The 23,129-nt window shown below is 40.7% G+C and overlaps 1 protein-coding gene across 1 annotated transcript in view; it reads left to right on the top strand.

The window, feature by feature from the left end:
- The first annotated feature begins 2,239 nt into the window (after positions 1 to 2,239).
- LOC119781964 (carbohydrate sulfotransferase 8-like) overlaps positions 2,240 to 23,129 on the top strand; it is a 260,726-nt gene continuing 239,836 nt past the window's right edge. Inside the window, exon 1 of the mRNA XM_038282626.1 lies at positions 2,240 to 2,783. Coding sequence (XP_038138554.1) covers positions 2,758 to 2,783 — 26 coding nt within the window. The 5' untranslated portion in view covers positions 2,240 to 2,757. The remainder of the gene's footprint in view (positions 2,784 to 23,129) is intronic.

Genomic DNA, 23,129 nt, shown 5'->3' with positions numbered 1-23,129 from the left:
AAAAGAATCAGTTTTTAGGGCATAATTTTTATGTCTGTCTGTCTTTAAACAGTTTATTTTTTATTTATTATTAATTAATAAAATTTTTATTTAAGTTATCTTTGTGGAATATTACACTTGGTTTGATGTGAATGGGGTAAATATAGTAATATAGTTCTATGAATGTTACAAACAAAGAAAACATTTTTCTAATGGAAAATTGTAAAAAAAAAAAAAAAAAGAAGAAAAAGAAACAGAAAAGTAACTTTGAAAATATCTTAATCAAATAAGGTTTTTACATTAAGTTTGCTGTTTTTCAAGTTTTCATTTTTGTCCTTTTGTATATGTTCCTTATAGTTTATATATATATATATATATATATATATATATATATATATATATATATATATATATATATATATATATATATATATATATATATATATATATATATACATTTCTTTTTTACTTAATAGTTATTATTTTTTTTTTTTTTATGTATTTTTGTTTCTACACTTTTCTATTTATTTGTACTGATTGAGTTTTAAGTAGTTTTAAGGATGTATTGTTACACTCTCCACCTGGTGAGTTTCTTCTGGTGGGAGGAGCAAAGATGCAATGTGAGCATCAGGTGCGTGACTGTTTGTATCAGGTTTGAGGTGAAGAGAATGTGATCGGAAAAACACAATCTAATTAAAATAAAAAATAAAAAATAAAACATGCTCTTGAAAATTGAGGGGGGGGGGGTAAATCAGAGAAGCATCAAAGTTACTCTAAATCCTTCTTTTGTACTAAGAAGTTTTTTTTTTCTAACTTCCTCTTCTGGATTGCATTTTTTAGAAATGTCCAAATGAAAATGTGTTCTCTGCTTGCAAAAATAATGGGAAAAATTCACTCCATATATGTGAAATGCTTAGGATAACTTTAGTAATTGTCTATTAAAGGAATAGTACACCCAAAACATGATTAGCCTTCATTTTCTACTCACCCCCATGCTGAACAACACTCTGGAGTACTTTTTTGATATCTCAAATGCATCTGGAGATCTGGGAGGCTTCTTGCTGTCTGCTGACATTCAAATAATGGAGGTCTATGGCGCCCGAGACAGAAAGGTCCATAAAAGTCCACAAAAAACGTGTCAATATTCCTCCATACTGCTCGTCCAATGTATTCCAAGTGTCCTGAGTGGGTAGCGTCCAGAATTTACTCGAAACGAAGTCATTTAGAATGTTTTTAGAGCATAAACAGTAGTGTATAGGATTTCCTGAAAGCGTGCTCCTGCGAGTTCACGACGCTACGGAAGCCGGCAGACCAAACCAGCGCATTCAGCTCGGCAAAGAACTCATGCTCTTCCTCAACACTGAAGTCCTCAGACATTTTTCTTTCGTTGTTTCTTTCTTTGCACAGGTAAACAGCACATTTCTTCTTCTACGCTTGCATTATCGGCAGAGCAGACGCTGAATGCGCACTTTCATCTGGTTTGGTCTGCCGGCTTCCGTAGCGTCGTGAACGCGCTTTCAGGAAATCCTATACACTACTGTTTATGCTCTAAAAACATTCTAAATGATTTCGTTTCGAGTAAATTCTGGATGCTACCCACTCAGGACACTTGGATTACATTGGACGAGCAGTATGGAGGAATATTGACACGTTTTTTGTGGACTTTTATGGACCTTTCTGCCTCGGGCGCCATAGACCTCCATTATTTGAATGTCAGCAGACAGCAAGAAGCCTCCCAGATCTCCAGATGCATTTGAGATATCAAAAAAGTACTCCAGAGTGTTGTTCAGCATGGGGGTGAGTAGAAAATGAAGGCTAATCATGTTTTGGGTGTACTATTCCTTTAAGTAGAGATAAGATATAAAATGTACATATATTTTATTTTTTTATGTCACATTCAAGGCATTACTTTTCATGCCATTGTAAAAAAAAAAAAAAAATTAGAAATGAAAAATGGCCCCAGCACAGCTGTAGGTCTAAATACGCCCCTGTCTGAAATGTATTGCGCATTGAAAACTAATAATAAACCAACGCAAAGCTGTGGACTTTGGGGTCTTATCGCTGATAAGGGAGCAGTTGAGTTGCTGCAGAGTAGCTACATGATATTTAACTAATACTCACTGGCATTTCTACTGCCTGGAGAAAAACAACATAAGCTTGGTGTGTCTGTATTAAAAAGTCTTTATTGAACTCATATTATTAGACACTCCTCCTGTTCCCGCTGCTTCGCTTCTTACAGCCAGTCGATGCACAGAAGGAAATTCGCAGCTCCCCCCTTTTTCTTTTTTTATCAGCGTCTTCATCGTCGCGAAGACAAAGAGGAGCTCCGCAAAGTGAAGATGGGCTGCCATTTGTGCTGGGAGAAGCCGCTGTTTTAAACTCACTTCCTTTTTTTGTTGTTTTTTGTTTTGCAAGCGTCCCCGCCCGGAGGCTTAGAAAGGAGGCGCCGGTCCTCGGGGACTCTCAGCGGGTTGGGATGCGCAGAGATGTGAGTGTAAAATAGAGCGAGCGGGGGATTGTGATTGGCCGCGCTCATCTCTGAAAGCTGCCAAGGAGCATCGGGCGAGGCATGTTAGAGAATTCACAGGGAAGCATCAAACTTGGAGAAGACGAGTGTCGACGCGTCCGCAGCAGCGTCAGACTGTGCAGGTAAACTTGCATCGTTTCTCCGCTCGACAGAAGAGGCGGAAGCGCTCTCCGTGGTGCTGAAACGGGTGGGCTTGGCTGTTCAACTAGTGAAGAAGAGGAGAGGACTGTGTTACTTTGTTTCCTGGCGTCATGGTAGATGTTGGAGCTCTGATTAGGTGAGTCCAATTATTGAGTGTAATGAAACAGGGATGGACAGTTTTTGAGAGCTGACATGTTGTGTTAGACAGCAAATGTAGCTTGAAACTACCCAGGTTTCCTTCTATCCAAATTCCATCCCATTGATTACTAAAGTTTCTTTCTTAAATACTTTAATCCTGTTTAACCACATGGACTGTTTTTCAAGCTTGTCGTTTTTTTTTTTACTTCCCAACATTTAGAGGATTACTCTGCTTCTTACATGATGGAGTCACATTCAGTTGTAAGAGTTACTGAGTTGGTCTGACCAATTTAGATCCTTTTTTGTTGCACGTAACTCTGTTGCATGAGAAATATTAAACACAGCTTGAGTTTGTCTTTAGATTAGTGAAGTAGGAAGCTGGGTGTTTTATTGGTCTCTGTAACCTGACAACTTCATGTCATGAACATCCACCTGGCGCAGCGTTTCATGTCTTATGGTGTCCGAATTGCAGACCTCTTTTTCTTTGTTAAACAAAAATTTTAATTAAATTGAATGAGTAGAAGTTACTAATTATAGATTCACTATATTGGTCAGCTGTTTTTGTCAATTCTTTCCTGAACATTTAAAGTTAAATGCAAATACAAAATACAAAAACTCCCACCATTTCTAATCCTATCATCTGATAGAATGTGACTTAAAGAGCTTTAGTGAATTAAAAAAACAAAAACTAACCAATAAAGCCTCAGGGTGATATGCTTTAATGCATGAATATTGATAATTACCCTATTTATGTTGGCTTAAAACTATAATTTATCAAAGAACATGTATTACCTTTTTCATTGATATTATCGTTCGTAGAAAAAAGGGAGGATAACAGAATCTGCAGAACAGACGTAAAGTAAATACCACAAAACCACATCTCAACAAGTTACAGCTCATGGATATTTACATGTTCTGTTTTTAAATTCACTATGTTTTCATTACTAATACTATTGCTGGTATTCTTGCCATGATTTAACTGTTGAGTGATCCATCCCATCAAAGCTTTTTTCTAATTGATAAGGCGGCTTTGAGAATGTCTAACATGAAGTTGTTCAGAATGCCATTCATTACCTGTTTTTCTTTTATCCATGTTATGATCTTGGTATCAACCATTAGCGTGAATTGGTTATTCTCTATTGGTGATGTAATTTCTAATTATCATTGTTGATTAATTTTGACGTCTTTCAATTTGTTTTAATTATTTTTACAATTGTGCAAACCATACTGTTTCCTCTGGGTGGCGACCAAGCTGGTGTACACTTTAAATGTAACCATGCAAACAGTCATTTTTATTAACTTTTGAACATATTTCAATAAAGCCGGTTTGTTAGTATTATGCAATAATAATTTATCCTACATATAGATATATAGATATAGAGTAGGTGCACAGCTAATATTACATAATATTTGAATTTCTCAATCAGACTATTTATATTTACATATATTAGGAAAATAGGTATTTGATATGGTGCCAGTTTTGACTTGTAAAGCTTGTAGATTCTTTATTTTTGACATAGGATCTCTGCAACTGTAACTGAATCTAAAAGTAATCTATTTGCATTTTATTGCACAAAATATGTAAATGATTTCAATAGCACATATCACACATATCCTGTGTTTTTTTTTTTATCAGGTTTTCACACCTGCAGTAGGAATTTGTACCACTCCTCCATACAGATCTCTTCCACATCCAGAAAGTTTTTGTTTGGAGCTGTTGCTGGGAAATACAGTTCTTTTCCAAATATGTAGCTCAGGTCTGGAGACTGTGTAGGTATATCCAAGATCTTGAGATGCTTCTTACAGAGCGGCTCATTAATTGCCTTCACTCTGTGCTTTGGTTTGCTGTCATGATGGAAGATCCAGCCAACAAACCAGCTTTAATGGAGGTTGTTGGCCAAGATCTCTCGTCCATCCATCCTCCAATGTCCCTATCCTGTCCTGTCCCTATAGCAGGAAAGCATCCCCAAAGAATAACGTTTCCACCTCCTTGTTTCACGGTTGGGAGGACGTTCTTGGAGTTATACTCATCCCCTTTTTTCTGCAAAAACATTAAGTGGACTTTTGACCAAAAAACTAAATTTTTGTCTCATCAGAACACATGACCCTCTCCTCATTACTCCTCAACATCATCCAAATGGTTGTTGGTAGACTTTAGAGGGTCCTGGACAGGCACCGCAGAACTATACTGTATCGTGTTACTTGATCCATGATGAGGTCATTGACCAGGTCGTGCCATATCGCTCTGCGCTGATCTCTTACCTTCCTAAAGATCAATGGTTACCAAATGAGTCCAGATCTTGTTTGGAGCGTCAGACTAAAAGAGATGGACCATCTTATAATTGAGCCTGCCATTTGCAGATCTACTGTTTATCCATGATGTCCTTACATGGATCTCTGGTCTTGTACATTGTGGAGAGGTTGGAGTTTGTTTTATTGGGTGTTTGGACACGTGTCTTTTATAGAGATAGTTTACAACAGGTGTTTTTTTTTACAGGTAGAGAGTGGAGAACAGGATTGCCTGTGAGAGATTGGATTCTTTCTGGTTGGTAAACAAATACTAAAAATGAGAAGCCAACATTAAAACTGGAATTTGGAATCTTGTCACTGATGAGGGAGCAGTTAGGTTGCTTCAGAGTACATGATATTTAACTCATATGCACTTAAGGACATGTTGCATGCAAAAATAACTTGTCATGTAAGTCTATCAATTCTGTCTCCCTGTCTGTCTAAAGTATTAGGACGCAATTAAAATCCTTAATAGAGTTATTTACAGGGTTTGTAATTATTCACATTGGAATGTAAAACCATTTGTTAAGAGTAAAAACAAAATATCCTATTGATTGAAAGTTATACAATTTCAACTATTTTATCAACCTCTGATAGTTTAGGCAAATTCTGTGAAAAACTGATTCTATGGCAGTGTTAGCATGTAGTGTACATTAATTATAGCACAATTCCTTCCGATCATTTTGGTAATATACAATTAATTTTATCTTGCATCTCTATTTATATGTAGCAACAAGGTAAACAATATTGGCTGTACATGGAAGACAGAACTATCACAATTCAGCTCCGTATAAGGCATTGCCTATAGGAGTTGAAAAATTGCTATTTAATATGGAGCATTGCAATTTAAAAATTACCACAGAAGCTACTGTTTTTTGGTAAGCCACTTACTCAGGCAAATATCTAATTTTCCTGGTCCTAGCTTCTTCCTAACTGCCAGCAATGTTTGGATGTACAGCGCTTTTTTTGGCAATCGAGGACACACATCCACCGTAACTTAGATGTCCATTCTGTTTTGTGGTTGAATATCTGCAGTGGACCAACGCCATTTGTGCATCAGATTTAGGGTTTAGTAGAAACAAGGTGTAAATTAGTTCCAACTAGCGTCTAAAATGTAATTAATTGCATTAAATATCTTCAAGTGGTAACATGTTTTTAATTGATTAAATAATTAAAATCAGCAATTTAAAGTCCTGGGCCTGATGTATTTAGATGTGTACATATAGATAGAATAGGCTCTATTCTATAGAATATAGAATAGGCTCACAGCTGCTATCATTCATTTATATTTTCTCAATTAAGTTCTACTTTAATTAGGTCAGCAAAAAGTTTTGCCATGAAATTGATAAAACATTAATCCTTTATTTCACTCAGTCCTTCTACATATGTATATACTGTTTACTAACTTGAGAGAATATGAACCAATGAAAGCAGCTGTGTTCTATTTTCTATGGTTTCCCTGAATTTTATGTTGATAAGATGAATTCAACAATTCAAAAAGTCGAGTTATTTAATTGAAGTAGCTGAATGTTGTCTTATGTTTTCTTGGCAGTTGACTTTTTCACTCAACTGACATTCTCTGTCCATTCAAATAGTCAACATGATCATAAACAGAGCAGTAACTGCTGATAAGGCTGCCCAGCAGCTTTAATCAATTACAGTGCCATCATCATTGCAGTTGAATGCAGGTGTCATCAAAGCAGAATGGGACTCCTTTGAGGAGGCAAATGCAGGACTCAATGACTTCACTCAGCTGGGTCACCGGACACACAGCAGAGCTTTTGACGCGTACAAATTGCGCTTGAAGATGGTGTGTTCATTCCTGGGAGGCTCAGCTGCTGGCAGGAGACCAGCAGAGCGGGGACATTGCACTCCAGATGGCCCAGAAAGGCCAAAGGAAGAGGGCTGTCCAAGCCCAGCTGGGAGTCTGGGAAGCTGGACGGCCGGTGCCATTTGCTTGTGTCCGCACGTCGATCTGGGAGGGAGAAAGAGGATAAAAGAAGCAGGGGAGACACTGGAGAGAACTAAAAAAGTATGATCATGTTCGGGGAGTGATGGGGCAGGAAGAGAATATGAGATCGAATGATACAGACGCCTCTGTGCGGGCTCCAATGCATGGAAGTAGTGATAGGAAAAGAGTGGGAGGAGGAAGAAATGGGAGAGAAGATGAAGGGCTGCTTTTGCAAATATGTTTGTGTGTGTTTGGATGCTGAATGAAGCGACAGGAAAGTAAAAAGAGTAAAAGACAGAATAAAAAGGAAATAGGCATGTGTGCGTGTGTGTGTGGGAGGGAGGGAGAGAAAATTAAACTGAAAGAAGCAGTCCTGTGTGTTTGGATGATGGTGTGTTTTTGCAGAGAGAGGATGAGAGGAACCAGGATAAAAAAAAAAAACCATAGGAATAAGACGTAAAAAATTGTTTGTTAAAGGAGGAAACCAATTAAATAAAAAAGGGACCAGGAAAAGGATATAATAGGACCTACTTTTTGTTGTGTTGACTTTGGCGTTACCTGCTATAATTGCACTTGTAAAAACTCTGACCTTCAGGTCTAATCCATTTGGTTTCACCACATCCTGCTGCAGTGTCACAATCTGATATTCAGTCATCATGTTAAAGACATGGTGCAGGTGGAAGGCTTTTTTTCATGCTCTTTTTCTTTTGCTGTTGGTTACCCTTATTTGAGGACTCTAAAGTACAGCCACCTGAGAGCAAGCGGAGAACACGCAGAGGCTTCACACAGATAAAGTTCCCTCACTGCTACCATTTGGGAAGCCACTAGAGAGCGGCTGGGGGGGAAAGAACGCTCTTTTCATTCTACCACATCTGCTCTGTGATGGAATAGAGCATGATCTGCACTTTGATCACAATGAATTATTCCTGTGCCTGGCTATAAATATGGTCTATGTTGCCTACTCCCTCACCCCAAACACTTTCAACTAGGAATCAGTGCTTGCCTCTCAGTGGCTCTCCCCATGAGCGTGTCACTCTGAGTGTACTGCAGCTTTGGTTTCCTTTCTCACAGTTGGAAACAACCACAGTCACTACTTCAATGAAAATGTTAAATCCACTGGAGTTTGGGTGTAACACTATCGAAAAAGTTCAATTTAAGAAACCAGAAGGAGGCTTTGTTGTGCTGTTTCCCTTTAAAATGACAAAAATCATCCCAAAAATTAGAACATGTGGTATTTTCACACAGGTGTATGTCTCTCTGTGTGTGTGTTTGTAGGGGTTTGTGTGTGTATGTCTGTGGGTGGGGTTGTGTATGGATGGGGGTGTGTAGGGGTTTGTGTCTGAAATGCACTGAAAAGAGAGGAGATCAATAAACTGCTCAGACATGTTGTTCACCCTGTGGCATCTTTATTGTGAATTAATTGCTCGACATCAAAGCACATTAGCTACACAACACAGCAACATGTGTCGCGTTTTATACGGGGGATATGTTTGAGGTTGAGCATCACTCTATAAAGAAAGACACTCAGCAGGTACCTCTGCAGGGTGCTAAAAATAAATAAATAAATTAAATGAGATATATTCCAGGTTAAGAAATTTACAGTGGGAATACATACCGAAGTTACTGTATTTCGCTTCAAAGGAGCAGAACTTTGCTTTAATCCTTCAAAATGGCCTTGGGCAGAATTTATGCAAGGTTTATGACTTGTCTTGTTAAAAAAAAAGAAAAAAAAAGTCCTGGGTTCTAACCCCAGTGCTTCTCTTTGGACTTTCTTCCTGTGCGTGCTGGAGTCGCCCCAGGTTTTAAAAAAAAGCAAAAACCAAGTAGCATGTTTCTGTGCTATCCTGTACAGTGGCTGACAGGTGCAAACTCCCTGCAAATGCATGAATTCACAGCACAAATCACTGAACACACAAAAATTAGACTGCCATTAATATCCATAGCTTAAGCCTGACTTAAACTCAATTCACACCTTAGTTTTAAACCTATGCCCCACCAAGGAATAGAACTTCTCCTCATGGAGGCCATCTTTGGTCCCCACAAGTACCTTTAAATCTCCATGATGTACTGCAGCCTAAAGATGTCCCCACAGAGTAACAAAAACATTGCCTCACACATTCACATCCTGCTATATGTGGTGAAGACCATGTTTTGGCTTAGATTGTGTTTCAGTCTTATTCAACCCTTTCTATGCCCGAATCCTGACAATAACGCTAAACCTAACTATTACCAGTTTATACTTCATCCAATCCCTAAACTAAACCATATTCACACCTTAGCCCTAAACCTAAGTCCACCCTGTGAAGAGAGCATTTCCATATATATTGAGGTCAAATTCCTACATTGAGATCAGTAAAATCAGAAGTTTTATCGTTTCATAGGTATCGATTAATACCTTTCAGAAGGATAACATTGAAATATTTACGGGTTTTTGAAATTTTATAATGACTGACAGTGTGGGTTATAAAAAAAAAATCTCTATCGAGCAAAATCGGGATCGGCCTGTTAGGCAATTGAAAATAAAAAATTATTTGATTTTGTTAAATTGGAGATAAATGTTTATTCTAACATGATGTTGAATGGAAAAAATGTCTGGTGTGTTCTAGAAGGCAGACATACTTGTTTAAATTTCAAACTAAGTTCAACTTCATAAAGCCAACAAGAAAAATGGAAGATCAAATTTATTTTTTAGTTAGTGTGTTTACATCATCTGTCAAATCGCCTTTGAAGCTAAGACAAATGTGTTGCTTTTAGTTGTCTCCACTTGTGATTTGAACATTTTAATTGTCTGTTTTATCTAATACTTGGTATATATTGTATTCATTTCCCATGTTTTTTTTTCAGAATCTGAGGCTATTCTGGAAGCCAATCATAAAAGAAAGGATGATTCAAGATAAAGAAGTTCTTTAAAACAGTTTCAAATGCATGTCAGCAAATGTTAAAAAAGCAGGTGTAAAGGAATCAGCTTTATTTCCTTGTGGCTAAGAATTGCATAAAAGAATAAAGATTTTCTGCAGTTGAGTTGGAAAGTCAATAAGCGACTGACTAAAAATAGTAACAATTCCCTTCATCCAAATAAAGAAAAAAATGACCCTGGCTTAAATGTTAACATGAACTCTGCAATACAGATTGGATGGCAAAAGAGCTAATGGCTTTGTTTTAAAAGTTAACATCTAGTAACCCTAAGTATTGTTAACACCAACATTATGGATAGCATTTATAGTACGTTGCAGGTTGAGTCCTGGTAATCTTCTAATAGTTTGAACCGGATGTGCAGGGACAAATCTAAAGGTGTTAGGACCCTGCCCCTCGAGGACTGGAGTTTTCCTTCTGTACTGGAAAAGAACTGGCATTTTTGTAGCCAGAGAAAATTATTGTGGAAGTAGGTGATCAGTAGCTCTGAATAAGGCTACCAGCACTCTCAAGAATCAAGACCTTTTTACTGACCTTAGTAAAACATAACTTGAAGGTACTGGAGTCTTTCTACCAGTTGACTTAAGGAGTGGTTGTTTGCCTAAGTAGTTGTCATTCAATTAATATCTCTGTGTTTGCCTTAAGATTAACTGGGGATTAGTCCAAAGCCTGAAAAAGGCAAGCAGCTTTTGTTTTTCTAAGGTTGCAACAGTCTTTTAAAGATTTTATCATCTTGTTTGCATAAGTCAGCATGTCCATATAGTTTTAACTGACACTACAGGAGAGAAGAGTGGCAGCTTACAGAAGACAGACAGTAAGTAGAAACCCCCCAAATTACAACCAGAATTAGTAATTTAATCAAATTCAATTCAGTTTATTTATATGGCGCCAATTCACAACATGTCATCTCAAGGCACTTTATAGTTTACAAGTTAATACAGTCAAATTGATTTAAAGTTTACTATATAAGGAAAACCAGTTGATTGCATCAACTCATTGACTAAAAGGCAATCTCTCAAACTAAGCATGCTTGTAGTGACAGTGGAGAGGAAAACTCCCTTTTAACAGGAAAAAACCTCCAACAGAACCAGGGTCAGTGTAAGTAGCAATCTGCCAACGCAGACTGGGGTTTAAGGAGACAGAAGCAGACATACAAAAGGCAGCTGTAAAAGGCGGTCCAGGAAACGCATAGCCAGGCAGACGAGCTCCGAGCCAGTTTCCATGTCAGAGGCTAAAGAGAGCTAATCCAGCCAGCCACACTCAGAGAAACAGGGCTACACTGAAAAACAGGCCGATCTCCAACAACTCCAAAGTGTTGATGGAAGCAACACAGCTGATACAGTATTTCTCTCCAGGATGGAGTCACAGCCAAACAGGAACAGACCAGATGAAGCTACTATGAGAAAAAGCAGAGAGAGCAGAACGTTAGAGATTAAAATAAAAGATTCTGCAGAGAGAATAGCTTTAGAATAAAGCAGAATGATGAAAAAGGGGTCCCTACTGTATGTCCTCCACCTATAGCAGCAAAACTATAGAGATAGATCAGGATAACCTGAGCTACTCTAACTAAAAGCTTTATCAAAAAGGAAAGTTTTAAGCCTAGCCTTAAAAGTAGACAGGGTGTCTGCCTCATGGACTAAAACTGGTAGTTGGTTCCACAGGAGAGGAGCCTGATAACTAAAAGATCTGCCTCCCATTCTACTTTTAGAAATTCTAGGAACCACTAGTAAACCTGCAGATTGAGAGCGAAGTGCTCTGTTAGGAACATAAGGAACAATCAGATCTCTGATATCAGATGGAGCTTGGCCATTTAAGGCTTTATATGTGAGAAGGAGGATTTTGAATTCTATTCTTGATTTAACAGGAAGCCAATGAAGAAAAGCAAGGATTTTTCATTTTTATCAGAACACTGGCGGCAGCATTTTGGATCAGCTGAAGGCTTTTAACTACAGTTTGTGGACTTCCTTATAGTAAAGAATTACAAAAGTCCAGCCTTGAAGTAATAAATGCATGGACTAGTTTATCAGCATCGACCCTGGACAGGATATTTCAAATTTTTCCAATATTCCGCAGATGAAAGAAGGAAATCCTAGAGACCTCTTTGATAAGGGATTTAAATGACAGGTCCTGATCAAAAATAATACCAGTATTTTTTGCTTCATTATCTGAGATCAGTTTAATCCCATCCAAATGAAGTGACTGACTAATCAGCATCTTTTTCAAAGACTCTGGTCCAAACACTATAAATTCTGTTTTATCTGCATTCAGGAACAGAAAGTTAAGAGTCATCCAGGTTTGTATACCTCAATGTACTGGATTAGCTTCATCTGGATTTATAGACAGATATAACTGAGTATCATCGGCATAACAGTGGAAATTAATCCTAATAATTATACCGATTCGCATATATATAGTAAAGAGAATTGGTCCTAGCACTGAATCCTGTGGTACTCCACAGGAAACCCTTGAGCATGAGGAAGATTTGTCATTAACGTGACCAAACTGAAATCGATCAGATAGATAAAATTTAAACCAGTCTAGTCCTGTTTCTTTAATTCCAAAAAATATTTAAGTCTGATTTTGTTTATTTTGTTTTATATTTAGCAATGGAGAAAAAAGGGTATCTGGTGCTTGTAAAAAAACTTCAACAGACACCTTAAGACCCTGGCTATACTTACCCAGATCTTTTAAAACATACATGTTTGGAAAAATCTTCTTTTGAAAACAGCAACTTTCTTTCTTTTCATTTAAAGCTAATTTGCTGTGGTGGGGGGGTGGTGGAGTCGGCTCCGTGCCCGGCTGGCTGGTGGGTCCTGCTGCCGGTCCCGTGCCCCCGGGCTATGGTGGTGAAACTGGTGGGGCCCCCTTCTCTGGGGGGGCTCTCGGGGAACGGGGGTGCCTATTGGAGTCAGCGGGGGAGCTGGCTCCCTGGGAGTGCAGCAGGCACCCCAGTCCTTTGCTCCCCATCCCCGAAATCCTCCCTCTGCCTGCTCCATCACTCGGCCACACATGTAGGTTTTTGGGGAGGGGGTCGTTACTGGAGGGCCACACCTTCTGATGACGTCCCCCACCCCAATTTTATTTTGCATTTTAGACACTTCCATCTACATCATTTTCACAACACACATCTATGTAGGGTATTTTCGGGGGGTGGGGGTCAGGGCCACCGGGGGGGGGCTTATTTTATGGGCCTCACCACGGTCGGCCTCCTCCATCCCCTCTCGCATCTAGACATTGAGGGTTGAGGGTTGTCGAAGGGGGAGGGTGTGCTGGCACCGTCTATCTCCTGGAGGGGGAGTGGAGTGTGCCGGACACCCCCTCTTGGTACTCCCAGTTTTAATTGCATCTGAGAGCAACACGCAACAACACCACATTCGAGCGGGCGCAGTGAGGATCGGGGTCTTCTCACACCCCTGTTCTCCGGCTGCCGCCTCGAGTCTGGGGCCTGGAGGAAGAGCGGGCCACCTGGTCCGTGGTTTTGGCTGGGGCTGGCTGCGGGGCCTAGGTGGCCTGGATGGAGGGGCATGAAGTGCCTGGTTGAAGGTTTTTTTTTTTTTTTTTTTTTTTTTTTTTTTTTTTTTTGTTCTTTTCGGGGGGGGGGCGGTTCTGGTTGGGTGGCCGGCGCGGGATGGGTGGGCCCCGGTCCCGGGGGGGGGCTCTTGCGGGGGGTGGTCCGGTCCGTGTGCGGGGTGGGGGGCCGGGCTTGAAGCAGGAAAGAGATGGGTTGGTGTGGCGGTGTCGCCGCTCCCCTCCCCTCACATCCGGATTTTAGGTTCACTTATGGGGTCATCCGATAGTCCCGGGACCGACCACCGGTGTCACCGGGTTTTTGGTCCTGGTATTATTGGATGTGAGTGTTATGTGTGAATGTGTGTCTGCGTTGTTATTTTCTTTATTTATTATTATTATTATTTTATTCAATTTTATTTATTTATTTTTTTTTTTTTTTTTTTTTTCCTGTGGTACGAGTGGGGGCACTAGGGAGGGAAGGCATGATTGAGATGGTGTGTTTTTTTTTTTTTTTTTTTTTTTTTTTTTCCCAGGTTGGGGTCTCAACCGCACCCTCTCCCAAATACATCTCAAGTCTCCGCTAAGTGCGGAGCCCATTCCCCCCGTCCTGCTCTCCCTCCGCTGGCTGGCGTCGGGGCTCACCGGTGCACTGGTGGAGCTGGGGGTGGATGCCCGGGGGACTGCTGGCTCATTCCTGGCGGCCTCTCCACTGGCCCCGGCCGGCCGGGGCTTTGCTGGGGCTCCTGTCTGGGGGTGGGGTGCCCTTGGGGCCTCGGATCCCTGGGGCCTGGGACTGGATCCGCTTCGGGGTGGGGCTGGGTGTTGTTCGGGGATTTTCGGGGTCGGTGCCGGTGCCTTCGCTACGATGCCGGTTCCTGGGCGGTGTTTCTTTCCTGTGCCGGTTCTGTGGTATCGGTTCGGGGAGGGGGGGAGCTGCGCGGCATGGTGGGGTGCGGGTCTTGGGTCCTGTTTTGGGCTCCGGTTTTTCCGCTCGCACTTCTCCTCTTGCCTATTTATTTTAATTGTAATTATTAATTAATTTATTTATTTACCTATTTATTTGTTTTTTTTTTTTTTTTTTTTTCTCTTCCTCGGTGGGGGGGAGCGGTTGCGGGCGGGTCGGTGTCTGGTGTCCGCTGTCGCATTGTGGGGGCCCCTTTTTTTTTTTTTTTTTTTTTCTCTTTTTTTCTTTGGGGGGTTTGGCATGTCTGTTTTCTCGGGGGGCAGGCGGGCCTGCTGGGTGGGGGTCCTGCTGGCGGCGCGCCGCTGGTGTGTGGGGGTCCGGGCGGCTCCGGCGGGGGTAGTGTTGGGGGGCCGGTCTGGGCGGGCTGGCTGCGCTGGCTGGGTATTCGGGTGGGTTTTCCCTCCTGGAGGCATGGCGGGGCTGCTCTGTTCCCACTGATCGCGGCGGGTGGGGCTGCGGGGCGGGTGGGGGCCTGGGGTGGCTATGACCGGTGCGTGGTGGGGGGCCGGGGCGGCGGAGCTGCTCTGGCCGCGTGTCGGGGCCTGGTGCGGGCTGCGGGGGGGGTGGCGGACGTGGCTGGGCTGCTTTGGCATCGTCCGGTGGGGGGGCGGCGCGGTTCGCTCCGCTCTGGCTTTGTGCTGCCCCTCGGGCTGCTGGGGGGGGTGGTTGCGCCGGCTGCGGTCTGCTCCTCTTGCGGTTTTGCGCCGGGCGGCTTTTCTGCTCTCGGGCTGATTCTGTGCGCGGTGTGTTTCGTTGCGCGCTGTTGGCATCGGTCTTGGTGGGGTGGGGCTGCGCTTTTGGCCGGGGGGGCGTTTTGGGGGGGGTCCCGCGGCGCTCGTGGCCGGTTCGCGGCGGATGCGCATGGGCCCCGGCCGGGGGCGGGGCCGCCTTAGTGTTTTCCTTGGTGGTGCGGTCGCGGTGGGTGTTGCAGCCGGTCGCCGGGGCTTGGTGCGGGGGGGCGGGGCGTGTTTCGGTGCTCTGTGGGGCTGGGGCGTTTCGGTCGGCGCCGTGGGGGGGCTGGTGTTCGGCGCCCGGCCCTACTTCGGGGTGGCCGGCTGCCGGCGGGGCCCGCGGACTCGTCCCCGCGGCTCCCCGGGGCGCCGGCATGGCGGTGGCTGGGGGGCTTCCTCGTGGCTGTCTCTCCTCCTGCCTTGGTGGGGTCTGATTTCCGGGGCTGGCCCCGCCTTGGTGCCTTCGCTTCTGGGGTCCCCTTGGGCGCCTGGGGCTTTGGGTCTCCCGGCGCTGGACTCAGTGCTCTGGGGGGTGTGCCTCTCCGGCTCTCCACAACCACTATTGAGCATTTTTTTCTATGGTTAAAACTTTACATGCACAAGTTCACCCTCACAAACAACTACAGGTGCTAGGCTTCAGGTACTTAGAGATTCACTTCCAAACAGAAACCCCACATTCATATCTTCAGGTAACACAGAGTACATGTCAGACTTAATAATATTACTTTAGTGATAGTTTCAAGGTGTTTGCTTTATTGTATATCTCGTACCATGTTTTTTGGTTGTGCTGTTCTTTTTTCTTTTTTTTTCTTTTTTTTCTCCATCTCATTACAGGTGTTGAAGCAGACTGAAAATGTTTTGTCATTGTCTCCTTCCTATCTCCTCTTTCTTTCATCTTTTGTCCTGTTTTTTTCTTTTTCTTTTTCCTTCTTCTTCTTCTGTTTTTCTGCTCTACTTACATTGCAGTGTCCATATGAACTGTAAAACTCCCTGCATAATTATAATAAAGCAATTTATATACATGAAACAAGTGGAGCGGTATGGCAATTGCGATACCGCTACACTTGTGAAAGTAAAATCTGTTGGGCTCCTTTTGGCATCAAGACAATTATTCTTATTGCCACCTTGCCAGACAGGACACTGTAAAAAAAAAAAATAAAAAAAAAAAAAAAAAAAAAAAAATAATAATTTGCTGTAACACCCAAGCAGTGCCAGGAGATGGCTCTATGATCAGCATCAAACTCAAAATGAAGAAGTTACTGAACTTGACTAACGGAAAACGAGGCCAAAGATTTTCTAGATAAACCATGACTGTTTTTTTCTCCTTGCCACTGTTTACTAATACCTCTAAATCACTCACGCTCTCTTACATTTCCAGTTTTATGGTGAGAGGATTGGGCCGTGTCCAAATCAGATGGGAAATAACCTGTAAAAGTTGTCAAACTCATGTTTTCTAGCACTTAAAGCCAGAATGAAGAGTTTTAAAGGGTGTCTAGGTTTTCAGTCCATAAAAAACTAGACTAAACTAGAAAAAAGAACCCAACATCCAGGCTTGAATTTATCAGTTTGAACTGGTTGGATTAAATAGGTATGAGGAAGAGATGTCAATCTGCAGGTTTGTCCAGTTGTATGTTTTTCTATCAGTCATCTAGCAGTTTACATCAATGTTTGATTGCATCTATAACATAGATGCAGTAGTCATTATAAATTCTTGAAACAGGTACAAGTCAGGTTATAATAATTGGGATTTAGATGCAGAGGTCTTTTGCACACAGAAAACACAGCTGCAGGAAGAGAGCAAATCTGCTTTGGTACGCGGAAGGATCGCAGAGTCATGCTGTTTGTTTGAAAAATAAGAAATGAAAGTCTCTCTAATGCCAGATAGGTTTCTTTCTTTGTCAATTCCTGAGAGGTCTTAATAATTGTTAAATCTAAATGTAACATTTGGAAACACTCTTCTCTCGAACCTCTGGGTCATCTTCCAGTTTCCTCTTGAACATAGAACAGGGATAATCAAGCACTGATATTTATAGGTTCACAGTGGATCTGGACATTTCCCACAGGACGCAGGACACTATGTAGTTTGAATGTCAACTGCCATCTGTTACTTGATTAGTGAAACCTGTTTTGATAACAAAGCTTACACATTAGTGCTAAGCAGCGTGATTTATCAGACGTTTTCTTAAATACGTTAACAAGCTCTTTGCCAGCAGTGCTAACTGGCAAAGGTTAAAATGAAAAATAGAAATGAACAGACATGAAAGTTCGTTAAGACATGGTGAGACCACAGATGCTGTTCTTAACATCCTTCTGTTATCTGGAAAAACTGGGAAAAGAAAGGGCTTACAGTATAGACAAAAGTAGCACAGTTTGGAATGGAATCTATATTTTTACTGCAGGCTAGTAAAAGCTGTAATAAAACCAAAACAGTAAGTGTTAAAAAAGTCCATACGGTATCGGTGTGGAACCAGAATGTAACACACACTAAAAGTGATAGTGGGATCTAAGGATTTTAAGTTCAAACAATGCTTATGGAGTATTTATAATATATCATGTTATCAGAGCTGAGATTATACGAAGCTTTTAGGTTTTAAAAGAAATGACTGTTCTGAGTTCTCATAGTGGTATTGATTGTCATAAGGAGAAGACTATTGTTATTGATTACATACAATGAGGTTGAAACTTACCTCGACATACAGTACTGTATGTGTGACAGTATTCAAAGGAATTCCTTGAGAAAGGCTTTTCCAGGATGTTCCAAAGTAGACAAAGAGGAATTATTGAACCTCATAAACAGAATGAGTATTTTGATTCATGTTCTGGCTATGTAACAGAAAACCAGATCTGTTACATATGCCATACAGCTGCGGACTGCATCCTTTTTAAACATCTGGACAAAGTTTATGTTTGTGTCTCCAGACTTGATCTGTAGGGATTGCTGTTGGGGTATCTTTTTCTTTTTTGGGATATCTTAAGGTTTGATATTGAAAGCAAGACCTGTGTTTGAATTGTGTGCAGAAGGTCATGCTTGTTCCCACTGTGCAGTTAACCTTGCCAATTCTGCCCATTGTTAACAAAAATTATTACAGTTTTCAACCATAGGATCTCCAAGTGTACCCAAACAAATAATTGTGCTCAGCCTTAATCCCCTAAATGGAGAAGTTCAGTTATCTAGGTAATGGGATGATAGAGCGGATTGGGATACTTAGTGGCGAAAGTGAATCTCTAGCTATATCAGTTGATCTACATACATGTGGTCATGGGATCATGACCCCCAGTATTCACTCCTGAATTAAGCTCCCTCAGTTGGATGACTGAGCTCAGCCTTTGAGACCTCAGTGTAGAGACATTGCTCTTCCAAATTGAAGAGATCATTTAAGGTATTTCCGACATCTGATTCAATGGGAGCGGGCAGAGTGTAGCATATATTCTTTTTGGCTTGACATCACTTGCTGAAGAAAGAGACTTCTGGGTTTCCCTCGAGGACATGTTACCATCATGACCTGATCTTAAATACATCTTGTTATAATGGATGGAATAAATAAAAATATAGTAAATAGGTTGAGGTGAAACCAACAACCAGCAAATCCGGTGACATGGTGGAGCCTTTCTGTATGGATTCGCCTGCCATGCGAATTGCCGCCCTTCATCAGGCAAAATGCCAGGTGAGCAAAAACACTTTTTTTTGCTGGTATTTGCATTGGATGTTACTGCACCATAATGCAACACACATGCAAATGTGTGTTGCATTAAGGGGGAACAATATATTGCATTTTGTTGCCTTGTACCTGTATCTGTGCAATGACAATAAAGTTGAATCTAATCTTATCTAAAAATAAACAATGAGAAGAAGATGCAAAGGTCAGAAAGAGACACTGTGGACCGTGCGTTCACAGCAATCAGCAGATATTTTATTGTGTGCTTTTTGCATTGACACGTTCCACAAGTTTCTGGGAATAGGTGCCTTTCTCTTTTTAGCTTCATTGTTTACACTAATGCAAACACTTCCAAGTTCTTTCACATAGTACCCTCACATCATCTACTAGTCTCACCTGCAAATTCTAGTGGTTTCAGCCATCACCTCTAATGGGAACAAAAGGTCAATCCTTAATTATTCATTCAGGATGTCAAACAATGCTTGCCGGCTGTTATTTAGGGTGGGGGAGACCCGTATGAATAATTCAGATGGAGGATTCTCTTTCCTTCAAAAAGTGGCGCGGTGACTTGGATGTTTGTGAGAGCCTTATCTCCATGCAGAGGCCCTCTGTCATTCCTGAGCTGACCTTGGCTGTCACTGCAGCAGCAACGCGGGTGGCACAGAAGGTGGCAAGGACTCGTGTTCTTCCTGTTTCTGCAGGCCTCCTCCACACATCGAGTGTGAGTAGGAAGGACAACAGGGAGCTGACTGCTCCTTGTCCAAGCTCCCTCAGTGTCTGTTTACAATACACTATGTGCCACGCTGTGGTGGGTGGGTGCCATTGTATAGAAAGAGCAGATTACTCTTTCACAATGAGTTATTCTGCTTTCCACTCGAGATATGTTACTGTTTTGGTACATAGGGCATGGCAATTGCTCTAAAGCAGCTTTGTTAAACCGGAAAGAGGTGTTTACTGTAGCTGAAGAGGCAAAAGCAGATATTAATGCTATTAAAGTGCATTAAACTGAAGAATGGTGTAATGTGACTCACTTGCTTGGAAGGATTAGAGGAATGCGGAATGGGGGATAGCAGGGTGTTAGTAAGGAGAGAAAGTGAAAATGTTCATCTTGTTATACGAGCGGCAGGGAGTAGACCAAGGGACTGAAAGTGTGTGTGCACATGTTCATCTTTGTGTGAAAGGGGGAACGCTTATACAAACTATAGTACAGCTCAGCAGATAGATACAGAACATGTTTTGCAAGCGCAGATGGCATGCAGCCCAGGGAAAATCAAATTAGAGCATCTTTGTCGCTGTTAATGTAATCAACAGATCGATGGTAGCCTGCTATGACCACTCGTTTACAGCTTCAGTTCGTAGTGAGGTGGTCACTGAAGGACAAAGTTATCAAGGCTACCATTATTGATAAAATGCGTGATTAATGGTGGAACATACTTCAGTATTTATCTGCAGTAAAAAAAAAAAATACTTTGATTTTTATGATGAGTTTTTACCTCTGTCTAGAAAGTTGATGAATTATAACAGAAATAGTTTTAGCTTGTTGGCATGTTGAAGGTAGATTGTAACTAAAAATCAATGAAGACGTTCCCTTTATTTTTAAATTAAATTGTTTCAAATTCTCTTTTAGAAATTTACAATAAAGCCTGAAAGGCAGTATGGGGTGTTGTTGCAGTATTAAGGAGGATGATATGAAGCACAGAAAAAAACGAATGTTTATGTCTGTAATTTGTAATCTGTTTAAGGTTAAGTTTTAAATTTAAGTTTATTTGATTCACTTTAGGAACCTTGATTTTTTTTGGCAACGGCTGCTAAGACAGAACAGAGTTCTACTGTTGTGTCAATATTTTTCAGATCTTATTTTCTTCACTCTTTGTGCAGAGAAATGACAAGGATCCATTCATCCAGGAGCTCCAGAAGAAAGGCTTAAAAAGAAAGACGCATTTAGTGTCAGAGTGTTTGTGTTAAAACTTTGGGACGCATCTTGATATGTGCTTTCGTATATTTAAAGGCCTGTTTTATGTGTGTTTATTCCTAAGTAATAAAGTATATTTTATAGAAAAATTATGTCCTGTCAGGTCAAAAATTTGTTTATTTTGCTTCTTTTTTTTTCTAATTGTGCACATCAGTTGTAAGAATCTGCATTTTATTGGAGGAATTTAACCTTAATTTTCAAGTTTATTTTCAAAAAAGAATTGACATTTCTAAGAATCCAGCAAGGCAACATATTCAGGCCTCTGTACAGCCTGGTCAAATGATTTGGCCTTGTCAGCCTTAAACTATTTGCCAATGATGATTTATACGGTTTTTCATGCATCTTTAAGATTTTACTTAATGTTCAAAACATTTTAAATTGGTTGAGACCTTTTCACTGCTTTCATTTGCAAATGTTTTAACAGATCTTAACTAAAAGCGCTGAGGAAATACAAAGGCCCTTAGACTTGTTGATCAGAATTTTTTTTTCCCCTTTAGTCCAAATATGTTTTTAAAGCTGCATAGCTACATTTTATAGCTGCCACATACTGCATATTGAACTGTTTAAAAACTTAAATAATTTGTCAACTTTGACAATTTGCTTATTTATTTCTGCTCTGAAATAGTTTTGATGTTCTTTAAACTCAGATGATGAACATTTTATTATAAAGTATTTAGTAGACAGAGAGGTTCTATTGGTTATATTTAATCTTTAAAGTATTTCCATTTCTTCTCTTTTGTTTATAGAACTTTTACATAAATATATATATATATATATATATATATATATATATATATATATATATATATATATATATATATATATATATATATATATATATATATATATATATATATATATATATATATATATAGATATATATATATATAGATAGATAGATAGATAGATAGATAGATAGATAGATAGATAGATATTTATTATTGTTATCTTTTAATATTTATTATTATTATTACCTTCATCTCCATGGCTTATGTTGCGTTCAGACCGCAAGTGCTGGAAGCAGCAAAAGAGTGCCTGCTACTTCTTTCTTTATGCTTGTGCATATTTAGGTCTGACATGCCTCAAATGCATTTTCGACACTCCAGAAGCGTGTCCAGTAAAGTGTGTCCAGATGCATCTTATGCTTCTGTTGCTCCTGCATTCAATGGCAGAGAGGGGCTTTGCTATATTTGCTGTTATAAGTGGGTAAAACATTTTTTTTTTATGTTTTTAAGTGAGAAAATCCACCTGAAAATGTAATCTTTGCAGTTAGTTCATCAAAATTACTTTCCGTAAAAGTTCAAAAAATATCCACTGGACTTGGTTTCCAAGATTTGAAGACGTTTCGCCACCTCTCCAGGAAGCTTTCTCGATTCAAATGTCTGGATCCGCAGTGAGTTTGAGTCTTTTATAGACAAAGCCTTGTATCGCTTGGAATCATGCAAATGGTAACCGATGAATGGGTCATTTGGTTCCATGTTAGCCAGTAATAAACGACCCATTCATCGGTTACCATTTGCATTAGTTACCATTTCCAAGCGATACAAATGGACATTTGCTATTAGCAAATGTCCATATTAAAGGAATAGTACACCCAAAACATGATAAGCCTTCATTTTCTACTCACCCCCATGCTGAACAAAACTCTGGAGTACTTTTTTGATATCTCAAATGCATCTGGAGATCTGGGAGGCTTCTTGCTGTCTGCTGACATTCAAATAATGGAGGTCTATGATGCCCGAGACAGAAAGGTCCATAAAAGTCCACAAAAAACGTGTCAATATTCCTCCATACTGCTCGTCCAATGTATTTCAAGTGTCCTGAGTGGGTAGCATCCAGAATTTACTCGAAACGAAATCATTTAGAATGTTTTTAGAGCGTAAACAGTAGCGTATATGATTTCCTAAAAGCGCGTTCACGACGCTACGGAAACCGCGGCAGACCAAACCAGATGAAAGTGCGCATTCAGCTTGGCAAAGAACTCATGCTCTTCCTCAACACTGAAGTCCTCAGACATTTTTCTTTTGTTGTTTCTTTCTTTGCACAGGTAAACAGCACATTTCTTCTTCTACGCTTGCATTATCGGCAGAGCAGACGCTGAATGCGCACTTTCATCTGGTTTGGTCTGCCGGCTTCCGTAGGCTTGTGAACGCGCTTTTAGGAAATCCTATACACTACTGTTTATGCTCTAAAAACATTCTAAATGACTTCGTTTCAAGTAAATTCTGGACGCTACCCACTCAGGACACTTGGAATACATTGGACGAGCAGTATGGAGGAATATTGACACGTTTTTTGTGGACTTTTATGGACCTTTCTGCCTCGGGCGCCATAGACCTCCATTATTTGAATGTCAGC

Source organism: Cyprinodon tularosa, unplaced genomic scaffold, assembly GCF_016077235.1.
Source record: "Cyprinodon tularosa strain WSP-4 unplaced genomic scaffold, ASM1607723v1 ctg186, whole genome shotgun sequence".
Lineage (NCBI taxonomy): Eukaryota > Metazoa > Chordata > Actinopteri > Cyprinodontiformes > Cyprinodontidae > Cyprinodon > Cyprinodon tularosa.
The sequence above is the reverse complement of the archived record's forward strand: the minus strand, read 5'-3'. Positions and strand labels throughout refer to the sequence as shown.